The sequence below is a fragment of the Coenobita brevimanus genome, chromosome 63, assembly GCF_032717465.1.
Source record: "Coenobita brevimanus isolate Jiangsu-jjx chromosome 63, ASM3271746v2, whole genome shotgun sequence".
NCBI lineage: Eukaryota > Metazoa > Arthropoda > Malacostraca > Decapoda > Coenobitidae > Coenobita > Coenobita brevimanus.
The window spans coordinates 36,589,238-36,600,734 of record NC_137016.1 but is presented as its reverse complement, the minus strand read 5'-3'; the positions used below and the strand labels follow the sequence as shown (position 1 = coordinate 36,600,734).

The following is an 11,497-nucleotide window of genomic DNA, read 5'->3' as shown; positions in this document are numbered from 1 at the left end:
AATCGTGTGGCAGCAGAGAGAACGGGCTATACTCTTTTCACCTTAACCTGGGTCAAAGTTATGTCTTTTCCAGCTTATTTCACAGCGTGGTGACAGAAAACGACTGCTGCCTCCCTACAGCCTTTCCATAACACTACTTTGTGACTAGCACCATATTTTAATGTTGATCTGTTGTTACTGTTTTCCATTCATGACCTCGAAATGGCAATTTTAGATCAGATTGGGGTAAAAATGGATATAAAAACTGAGAGGCATGGAATACGTTGATTGTTGTATTGGTGTTGAGGTGGAGGTGAAGGTTGGAGTGTGGGAGGGTTGCACCATTGCTCTCTCTCTCTCTCTCTCTCTAACTGAATAAAACCGCCTGGTTGTGGAAAAAAGAAAGTAAAATAAAATACATAAGCCAAAAATCATCATAAAAAAGACAGTGAGCATTTTGCAGTATCCGTCTGGGTGTCAGATCGAGAGTCATTTTTCAAGTGGCTTTGGAGACTTCGTAACACCATTTTCTTTGTGATTTATCTCGCATATTGCACTTCTTTATCCTTTTGTATGTGATTGATGAAAACAACGTTGATATTGAACATGGTAAAAATATCATACGAAAGAAAGTTAACGTATATACTAATTTAATCGCTGAAGAATATGTGCTACGAAGCCTCCAACACCACCTAAAATACTCGCGGATTGTTCACTGATATATATATATATATATATATATATATATATATATATAGAGAGAGAGAGAGAGAGAGAGAGAGAGAGAGAGAGGTCTATATATATATTTAATTCATAGATAAATAGATAGATAGATAGACTGACAGACGGATAGATAGATAGGTTGATATATATATATATATATATATATATATATATATATATATATATATATATATATATATATATATATATATATATATATATATATATATATAGTCTCTTCATTTATTATATTCTTTTCGCCTTAACTTGACCTAAAATTGCCATCTCTGCATCTTAAGTTCTGAGTCGTAACATCAGATTAACAGTTGAGTATGATGCTTGTCACGAAAGAGTGCTTTGGAGACGATTTTGAGCCGTAGTACTGCCCTTTTCTCCCAGTATACTACGTGAAATAAACTACCAAAGGACGAAAACTGGGTCACTTTAAGGTGAAAATACTATAGTGAACGTTTTTATTCATATTAGTGAAGTACAAAAATAGTTCTTCCTCGCTGCATGCTTTACTTCTCACCTCCACGCCCCTTTGCCACCTTCCACCCCTGCTTCTCCTCCACCCCAACCTCTCCTCCACCCCTGCCTCTCCTCCACCCCTACCTCTTCTCCACCCCAACCTCTCCTCCACCCCTGCCTCTCCTCCACCCCTACCTCTCCTCCACCCCTACCTCTCCTCCACCCCAACCTCTCCTCCACCCCAACCTACCTCCACCCCAACCTCTCCTCCATCCCTGCCTCTCCTCCACCCCAACCTCTCCTCCACCCCAACCTCTCCTTCACCCGTACCTCTCTTCCACCCCAACCTCCTCCACCCCTATCCCTCCCCCACCCCTGCCTCTCCTCCACCCTACCTTTCCTACACCCCAACCTCTCCTCTACCCTTACCTCTCCTCCGCCCCTGCCTCTCCGCCACCCCTGCCTCTCCACCTTTACCTCTCCTTCACGCCTCCTCTCTTCCACCTCTGCCTATCCTGCCCGTCTGCCACCACCCCAGCCTCATTTCCACCCAGCCTTTCCTCCACCCTTGCCTTTGCCGCTCCTCCACCCCTGCCCCTACTTCTCTTTCAGACCTGTCTCCTTCACCGGTGCCCCTGCCTTTCCTGCACACCTGACTCTTCTGTCTTTTTACCACCACTCCTGCCTCTCCTTCACACCGTTCCCTGCCTCTTCCTCCACCGTTGCCCATCTACCCAGCCCCTGCCTCCCCATGTCTCTTCACACCTGCCTTTCCTCCACACTTTCTTCTCCTCTCCTGCCTCCCCTTCACCCTTGCCTCTCCACTCCTGCCACTCCCCCACCCATGCCTCCCACGCCTTCATTCCCACCCCCGCCTTTCACCACTCCTCCCACTCCTTTCTCAGCCTCGACCCGGTGCCTGAGTACCATATAAGTGAGGTATGTGGGGGCGAGTTACCGTATGTGAGGTGGCTGCAGGAAATACCCGTCCCTCCACTTTTTCCCACTCCACTGCCTCCCCGTCCCTCCCTACCTCTGTCTCATTCCCTTCTTTACCTATGGTTTCCTCCCCTGTCTCTCTGCCTACCTGTCTATCTCCCTGCCCACTTTCCTGTTTCTTTACCTCCCTGCCTGTTTCTCTGCCTACCTCCTTATCTCTCAGTCTCCCCGTTTATCTCTACCTCCCTGCCTACATGTCCCTCTGTCCTCCTGTGTATCATAGTGCCTCCACTGCCTTTCCCCCTTGCCTGCCACCCTGTTTCTGTCTCTTCCTCCCAGTCTGCCTATCTCTCTGTCTCCCTTCCGTCTGATCTCTGCGCTTCTTTACCGACCTATCTCATTGCCTCCCTCCCTGCCTCCCTCCCGCCCTTAGTATCTCTGTCTTCTTACCCTGTCGCTTCCTCCTGCCTACGTGTCTCTGCTTCCCTACCATCTTTATTCTGTGCCTGTATGTCTCCTTGCTCCTCTACATGTTTATATTTATGCCTTCCTACCTGCCTATCTCTCTGCCTGCCTTCCTGTTTCTTTACCTCCCTGCCTTTTTTTTTTGCCTGCCTTCCTGTTTCTTTACCTCCCTGCCTATCTTTTTGCCTGCCTTCCTGTTTCTTTACCTCCCTGCCTATCTTTTTGCCTGCCTTCCTGTTTCTTTACCTCCCTGCCTATCTTTTTGCCTGCCTTCCTGTTTCTTTAAACCCCTGCCTATCTGTTTGCCTGCCTCCTTATCTCTCAGCCTTCCTGCAAATGTCTCTTTTTCTCTATCTGCCTACCTCCCTACCATCCCATCTCTGTTTGCCTCCCTACCTGCATCACTTTCTGCATGCCTTCCTACTTCTTTACCTCCCTGATTATCTCTTTTCCATCCTGCCTCTCTCTCTGCCTGCCAGTCTGTTTCTCTGCTTCCATACCTGCCTTCTCTCTCTCTCTCTCTCTCTCTCTCTCTCTCTCTGCTTAAGTGAACGATCAGACACTTCCGAATATGAGCCGTATTGTAGGTGGCAGAGAGGTCTTCGTGGCACCTCCTCCAGAGCGATTTATTACGTATGACACGTACACGTCAACAATCTCTTGTATTTTATTTATATGGTTTCGGATTTCCTTATGCTTTGCACCGATAACATACAAATGGAGAGTGAAGTGCAGTGTAACAAATAAATCGCTTAGGAAGAGGTGTTACGAAATAGCCACTTACTATATAGCACTAGAACGCCCACCAGAGGAAGCTAACCTATATGTGTGACTTTTGACTTTTCGGAGACGGGGAAAAAAATAGAATACTGTGTAAGGTGTTTTGCATGGTGAGGTGAGTGACCGCTGGGGGAACTGGTGGGAGAGAGAGAGAGAGAGAGAGAGAGAGAGAGAGAGAGAGAGAGAGAGAGAGAGTGTGTGAGTGTGTGTGTGTGTGTGTGTGTGTGTGTGTGTGTGTGTGTGTGTGTGTGTGTGTGTGTAATCAGTTTGTATTCCTTTCTCTGCAGTTATCCATTCCTCCTATACAGTGTTAGTGTTTTAGAGGGACAACCTAATGTGATGGCACTGGTATAACTGAACAGTGGAGCTGGCCGCTTATGCAAACGTCTCTCAGTTCCTTCATTATCACAGAACAGGATGATGATGGTTAGTGAGAGTAGAATAACCTTAGCCTGCAGTCCACTGGGCTCACGTCCAGATGAGCTTAGGGTCACAGCAACAACAATAACAACAGCAACAACAACAACAACAACGACTACCACTGCTGCTACTACTGCAACCATTTATACAATACTGCGATCCATCTTTTCTTATTTACTCTGCTAATTGTTTGATTTCATACATTTTCATGATGATGATGGTGACACTCAGGGACAAAAGCCCACCTGCTATTCCATTGCGTCTGCGTCACACTTAGGGCATGTCCGTCACTTTCCTCCCTGACGCATCATGTGAGAGAGAATCATGTATGTCAGAAAGTAATCCCATTGATTTTAATAATTATAATATTAGTCACGAAAATACTGTAGTTCTATTGCCCTAATTTGGCCGAAATATTCATTCTATTGCAGCCTGTTTCACGTACGGTACCTCTGTGACAGAAAAAGATAATGGTGTGATTGTGCACCCTTTCCCTAGCACTTCATGATACACATCTTATCCAAGTGTAATCCATTGTTACTACCAGCAGTCAAGATGGAAAGACTGCAGTTTTAGGCCAAGTTAAAGTGCAGAGAGTGTAATGTTAATAATGTTAGTGGTGATGGAGAGGGAATCCTTCACGTGGTGGCACCGATACAACCGAGCGGCTCCTTTGGCTGGTAATAAAAATATCCCTCAACTCACTCCCTCCCTCTGAATAAAAGGATGGTGAACTGCCGGAGAAGGGCAACTTCGGCCTGCGGTTCACCGGGTTCGCGTTTCAGATGAACCTAGGGCTATATAAAGTTTCTACAACTAAGAACAATGTTAGTAATAAATGCAATATTTCCGTATACTGTAGTTTATAATAACATTCTCTTTTGTTGCAGGTGAGGAGACGAGGCAAGGTGTTTCAGGTTAGAGAGAGAGAGAGTGACGGAGAGAGAGACATAGGTACTGAAGATGACTTGGGAGATAGGAGAAGGGGAGGAGTGAGATGCCTTTGGTGTTAGAGGGAGGGAGGAGGGGACGTTAGAGGGAGGAAGAAATAAAGAGTGAAAGAGGAAAAGCCGACGGGAAGGGGTGGGAGGAAGGAGGGAAGAGATGGAAGAAAGAGGGAGGAAGGGAGAAGGGGAGAGAAGTGTCTTTAGAGGGAGAGAGGAAAAAGGGAGAGCAGAAGAAAGGAAGAAAAGGGAGGAGGAATGAGAGAGAAGGAAGGGGGGTAGGGGGTGGGAGGGATGAAAGAGGCAGAGAGAGAGAGAGAGAGAGAGAGAGAGAGAGGGAGTAGGTGATCGGAGTGAAATGTATTCTGTGGGAAGGAGGAAAAAAAAAGTCCGATAAGGAAAAGGAAGAGTAAAGTAGAAGAGTGGATGGAAAGGGAGATTTGATGGGAAGTGAGAGGAAGGATGAAAGGAAGAAAATGGGAGAGGGAAAGAAAGAGAGAAGAAGGAGAGGGAGGAAAGAAAGAGAGAAGAGGGAGGGGAGGAAAAGAGAGAACCGTTTTCTGAGGGTGGGAGGGAGAGAGGAAAACTGGAGAGAAAGGGTGAGATGAGGGAGGTGAGGGAGAGGGAAGCAACAGGGGTGGTAGGAGACTGGGAGGTAAGGCACCACATTCCTCTCTCAGGTGAACTGGTGCCCCAGGCTAGTGTGGGAGGAGGAGGAGGGGGAAGAGGTATAGGAGGAGGAGCAGGTGGATGACGTCGTCATCATCATCATCATTATCATCATCATCATCATCAGCAGCAGCAGCAGCAGCAGCAGCAGAACAGGGTCAAGAGTACTGTTAAAAAGATAAAATGGGGGAGAGGAGAAAAGAACAAGACTACTGTGACAGGAGGAGAAAGAGAAAGACAACGAGGAGGAGGGGGGGGGGAGAAAAAGGAGAGAGAGAGAGAGAGAGAGAGAGAGAGAGAGAGAGAGAGAGAGAGAGAGAGAGAGAGAGAGAGAGACCCCTGCAGAACCTGTGAAGGGAAGAGGGATGGAGCCTTGACCTTAGGTACTCCACTGGTCACGATCCCTCTCTCCTCCACTTTTGTAGGTTTCTTCTCCCCCCACCTCTCTCTCTCTCTCTCTCTTTGTGTGTGTGTGTGTGTGTGTGTGTGTGTGTGTGTGTGTGTGTGTGTGTGTGTGTGTGTGTGTGTGTGTGTGTGTGTCACATGTATGGGAGCGAGTGCAAGTGAGTGAGGAAAAAGTGAGTAAGAGTGAGTGAATGTGAGTGAGTGAGCTAGAGTGACTAATTAAGAATGATTGAGCTAGAGAGAGTGACTAAGTAAAAGTTAGTGAGCTAGAGAGAGTGAGTGAATGTGAGTTAGGGAAGGTGAGTAAGAGTGAGGTCGAGGGTGTCTTTTAAAATCTCTCCTGTCGAGTTAAGCTGAAAGTATATGGAGGTTTATATCTGCTGTCTGTCTTTCTGCCTCTGTTTATCCATCTATCAGTTTTCTTTCCTTCTTTCTGTCCGTTTGCCTGTCCGTCGGTTTTATCAGTCTGTCTGCTATCTTTTTCTGTCTGTCTCAGAGTATATATATCTTTGTCTAACAGTCTATTTGCCTGTCTGTAAATCTGTCTGTCTGTCTGTGTCAGTCTATCCATCCATCCATCCATCCATCCATCCGTCCATCAATCTCACGGTCTATCTGCACTGACTTTTACAAAGATGCTTGCTGTGATTTCTAAATAAAGTTTGGGTATGAGATGATTGTGACACTGAGAGAGAGAGAGAGAGAGAGAGAGAGAGAGAGAGAGAGAGAGAGAGAGAGAGAGAGAGGGAGGAAGAATGCAGGAGGGCGAGAGGGAAGGGGATAAGATCAAAGATAGGAGAGGGGTGCGGGAGTGAGGAGCCAGGTAGGTAGGAAAAGTGAAGGAGAGAAGGACGAGAGGAGTGAGGAGTAGGGAGGTAGGTAGTAGGGGGATGGGGGGAACGATAAGGGAGAGAGAAGTGAGGAGGAGGAGGAGGAGGTAAGAGGTAGGAAGGAGAGAAGGAATAGAGAGAAAGGTGAAGTTGGGAGGAGAGAGGAGAAATGAGCTTGGGATGGAGGAAGAGGAGGGTATGAGAGTAGTGCATATGGGAAGGAGTAAAGAGATATAAATGGACAGACATCAAGGAGCGAGAGAGAGAGAGAGAGAGAAATGAAGAGGAGAAACCTAAGTAGATAGAAGGGGAGGGGAGAGAAGACTGAGGAGGAAAGAAAAGTAAGTAGAAGGGAGGGGGGGGGAGTGAGAGGGTAGGATGCTGAAGGAAAAGAGCAGGAGGGAAATTTTAGAGAGAAATGGTGGGATAGAGAGAGGCGAGAAGGGGGGGGGGGAGAAGCAAGATGAGTAGAAGGAAGGGAGAGAAGAGTGAGGAGAAAGGAGAGGTAAGTAGAACGGAGGGAGAGAAGAGTGAGAAGAAGGAAAGAGAGGTAGGTGGAGGGAGGGAGAGAAGAGTGGAATTGAGGACAGAAATGTAGGTAGGAGGGAGGAAGAGGGTAGGATGCTGAATGAGAGAAGAGTTAGGAGGAAGAAGGAGAGGTAAGTAGAAGAGAGGGATAGAAGAATGAGAAGGAGAGAGGTACGTAGTGGGAGGGAGAGAAGAAGGAGGAGGGAAAAGAGAGGAGGGAGGGAGGGAGAGGGTAGGATGCTGACTGAGAGGGGAGTCGGTGGCCCGTGGCAGGTTGGCTAGTTCCCACCTGGCTTGTGTAAGAAGCGGACCTTACACGCAGAGATGGAGACAAAATCGGATTAAATTGAAGTAAAAAACACCTAATACTTTCCACCCTTGAACAGTGGTGATGTTGCAGATTATTTCCAATATTTTTGATGATGTGGAAGTTGCAAAGTCTGAGAAGTCGATGTTGTGGGGAAAATATCGTGTTAAACTGAAGAAAAAAAATCACATAATATTCTTTCGGGAATACTGATGATGGTGATTATTTTCTTTCGTAATTGTTAATGTTTGTAAAATTGCGATTGAGGAACATCCAAGAAGTTTGGAAAAATCGATGTTTAGAAAAAGAAAAAAAAAAAAGATGAATTGCAGAAAAAGACACTTAATATTTTCTTCCGGGAATACTGTGACGGAGCATTTTTTTTTTTTTTTTTTTTTTTTTTTTTTTTTTTTGGTTGAAATTCGGAAGGTTAGTGTTGGATAACGAAAACATTGGATTAAATATCCCCCCAAATTACCTGATATTTTTCTTCGTGGAATACTGAAGGTTGAGTTTTTGTTTGTTTGTTTGTTTATTATTGTTGAGTATACTTGTAAGTTGATTGATACTGGATAAAGAAAAAATCAGATATCAGAAAATATACTCTAATATACTGGTAGTAATAAATGGGACTAAATACGAAAACAGATGTTTAATATTTCTTCTTTGGAATATTGAAGATGGTGCAGATTTTTATAAAATATATTATATGAAGTTTGAGAAGTTAATGCCAGTTATATTATTTGACGTTTGAGAAGTTGATGCCAGTTAAAGAAAAAGTCAGATTAAAGACAAGAGAATATATAATACCAAATATTTTCTCCCAGTTCTTACAGGCGGTGCTGATTTTTCCGTAGTTGTTGAATACACCTTCAGTTGGAAAATTGTACGAAAAAGCAAAAGCAAAAATGGCTTTCTGTGTGTGAGACGAAAATGAAAAACTATATATATATATATATATATATACACAGAATACAGAAAGTAAAGGATTCGTTTTAATATTGAGCCATATGTGTGCTTCGGGAAAAAAAAAATGGAAAACGGGATCAAAGTGATTCAACTTGTGTAAAATTAGGCCATAATCGAGGTGGCATAGAGTTCGTATTACTGCGTCTTTAGCGACTTACTCGGCACATTAAATTTAGAGCATCAGCTTGTAAGGTAACTTATTCATGCAAACTGTGTCGATATTCTTGGAGGGTATAAATACCATACAAGAGAATGGTGTGGTGTAATGTGTTGAACAAATCCCCAGGGAAAAGTTGCTATATAGGAAGCCTCCTGTGCCACTTAGAATACAGTTTTAAGTTTCTGCCACAGTTCTGTTGAGTTGGTTTGAAGGACTGGAACAAAGAAAGAAAAAGAAATGGGGGGAGGGGGTGGAAATGAATGACGCAGTGAGTGAAAAAATGTGGATGGAGACCCATTGTATAACTTGTAGGTCACAAAACACACACACACACACACACACACACACACACACACACACACACACACACACACACACACACACACACACACACACACACACACACACACACACACACACACACACACAAGCGAGAACAATAGGCAAATGTGTGTTCAGTGAGGAAACGCACCATTGTTCACCCTAAATAGGAAATTGTGTATGTGTATGTGATTAAAATGAAGTGAGTGTGTGGGCAAAGGTGTGTTGCTGTGTACCGTACGTGTGTGTGAGTGTGTGTGTGTGTGTGTGTGTGATTAAAATGAAGTCAGTGTGTGGGCGAAGGTGTGTTACTGTGTGCCGTACATGGGTGTGGGTGTGGGTGTGGATGAGGGTAGGTGTGTGTGTGTGTGTGTGTGAAGGTATAGGTGTGAATATGTTGGTATGATTTTGTGCGTATCGATACATGCGGAATGGGTTTGTGTGTGAATGTTCATATGGTGTGTGTGTGTGTGTGTGTGTGTGTGTGTGTGTGTGTGTGTGTGTGTGAAGGTATAGGTGAAGGTATGTGTGTATGATTATGTGCGCATCGATACTTGAGGAATGGGTTTGTGTTAACGTTCATTTGGTGTGTGTGTGTGTGTGTGTGTGTGTGTGTGTGTGTGTGTGTGTGTGTGTGTGTGTGTGTGTGTGTGTGTGTGTGTGTGTGTGTGTACCCATGGGCGAGAGTGTGGGTGCAATGACGTCAATTATGTTGCGTAACAGCTGGCCGAACTACGCCTCAGACCACACATGTCACACAAGTCATGTCATTCTACTTATACCACGCCACTTGTCACACCACTGTCAATTATCATACACACTGTAAAGTCGTATCCCTTGTCATACGACTGTCATATACCACTCATATCCCTATCGTATAATACTGTCATATCATACTGCAGTCATATCACCGTCATTCAGCATCTTCGTTTGTAAGTAGGGTTTTTTTTTTTTTTTTTAAGGCAAACGATTGTCTGGAAGAAAGGGAAATTCTGTGTTCAAGGGAAAAGTGTGGACTGGTGATGAATTTAAGGGATGTGTATGGGGGTGTGGGTGTCGGTGATGCCGTTTTGTTGTAGGTTAGGTATAGTGTGGGTGTGGATGATGTAGGTGTAGGTAGAGTGTGGGTGTGGATGATGGGGTGGGTGTGAATAAGGGCGAGGGTGTGGTTGTGGGTAATGGTGAGAGTGTGGGTGTGGGAAAGGGTGAGGGTATGGGTGTGGGTGTGTGCGGTAATGTGAATGTGGGTGTGGGTGAGGATGTAGGTGTTAGTGTGAAGAGTGAAGGTCTGAGTATTTGTACCGCACAGTATATTAGTATGACCTCCTATGTGCCACAGACCTTCGCATGTCACCACTTCGGCACCAGTACCCACCGTCTGTATTGAATACACATTAGGGTGGAGCATAAAAGATTTTTTTTAATAAGTCGTACCCCATAAAAATGTTCCACTTCAGCAAAAAAACATATTCAAAAAAAAGGTTTTTGAACGATCTACAGTAGTTTAATATTTACAGGTAGCTTAGTCATGACAAAGAAGATAACAAATTTGTTACGGTTACAAAAACACAGAAACAATTTATGTACAGTTTTCTTATCGTTGTGTAACGTGCTTAATTACTTATGCTGATATTTATCATCAACATCAACAGCTTGTCACAAACATGTCTTAAAGACTGTGGCAGTGCAACAAAATCATACATACGACAACTTCCTGCTGTTGAAATCACTTCTGAATTACACCACAACCAGCCCTGCAATATCAAAGGCTACATCACAGAGTTTATTAATCACTTACGGTGCCTGTCACCGAAACTAGTTTGACTGGCCCTATTTGACAGCCAAGTAAGTATTCCAACAAAGAGGCTGATGGTGAGTGCCATGGAAAAGGATGATGAAGTTGACCAGGTCACACAAAACGAATCACTGTCAATTTCAGTTAATCCAGGGATCAGACCCTTGGAGATTTTGTCTCGGTCAAGAGTTTGACTGTTTGAAATGATTGAGTTTCCAGACACATTTCTCGAAGTCGAACCAGATATGTGGGAGACACGGGAAGACTTCCAGGAAGTTGCAAAGACTGTCCATGCCATCAAAGTGGTATATGATCCTGATGAATGTGGCGTTGCTCTGATTCAAGAAAATAATGCCCTTTTGACAAAAGACGAGTCACAATATCAGTTCTTATTACAAATCACTGAGCAGCACCGGCAGCTTTATCCGGCAGCGAGAGACAGACATTGATTGGACCCTGTGCACTACACTGATTTTGTTGCACTGCCACAGTCTTTAAGACGTGTATGTGACAAACTGTTGATGTTGATGATAAATAACAACATAAATAATTAAGCATGTTACATAACGATAAGTACACAATTCGTTTCTTCGTTTTTGTTAACAAATTTGTTATTTTTGTATTCTTTGTGATGATTGAGCTACCCGTAAATATTTATTAAACAAGAAAGTTCAAACACTTTTTTTTTTTTTTAAGTTGAATATTTTTAAGTGGTAAGACCTATAAAAAAAATAATTTAAGCTCCACCCTAATACATACAGGTCTTTCACATACATCACCAGACTATTCTCT

The 11,497-nt window shown here is 44.1% G+C and overlaps 1 protein-coding gene across 1 annotated transcript in view; it reads left to right on the top strand.

The window, feature by feature from the left end:
- Positions 1–11,497, top strand: part of C3G (C3G guanyl-nucleotide exchange factor) — a 195,864-nt gene that overhangs the window by 26,485 nt on the left and 157,882 nt on the right. Inside the window, exon 4 of the mRNA XM_080275935.1 lies at positions 4,668–4,694. Within this exon, the coding sequence (XP_080132061.1) occupies positions 4,668–4,694 (27 nt within the window). The remainder of the gene's footprint in view (positions 1–4,667; positions 4,695–11,497) is intronic.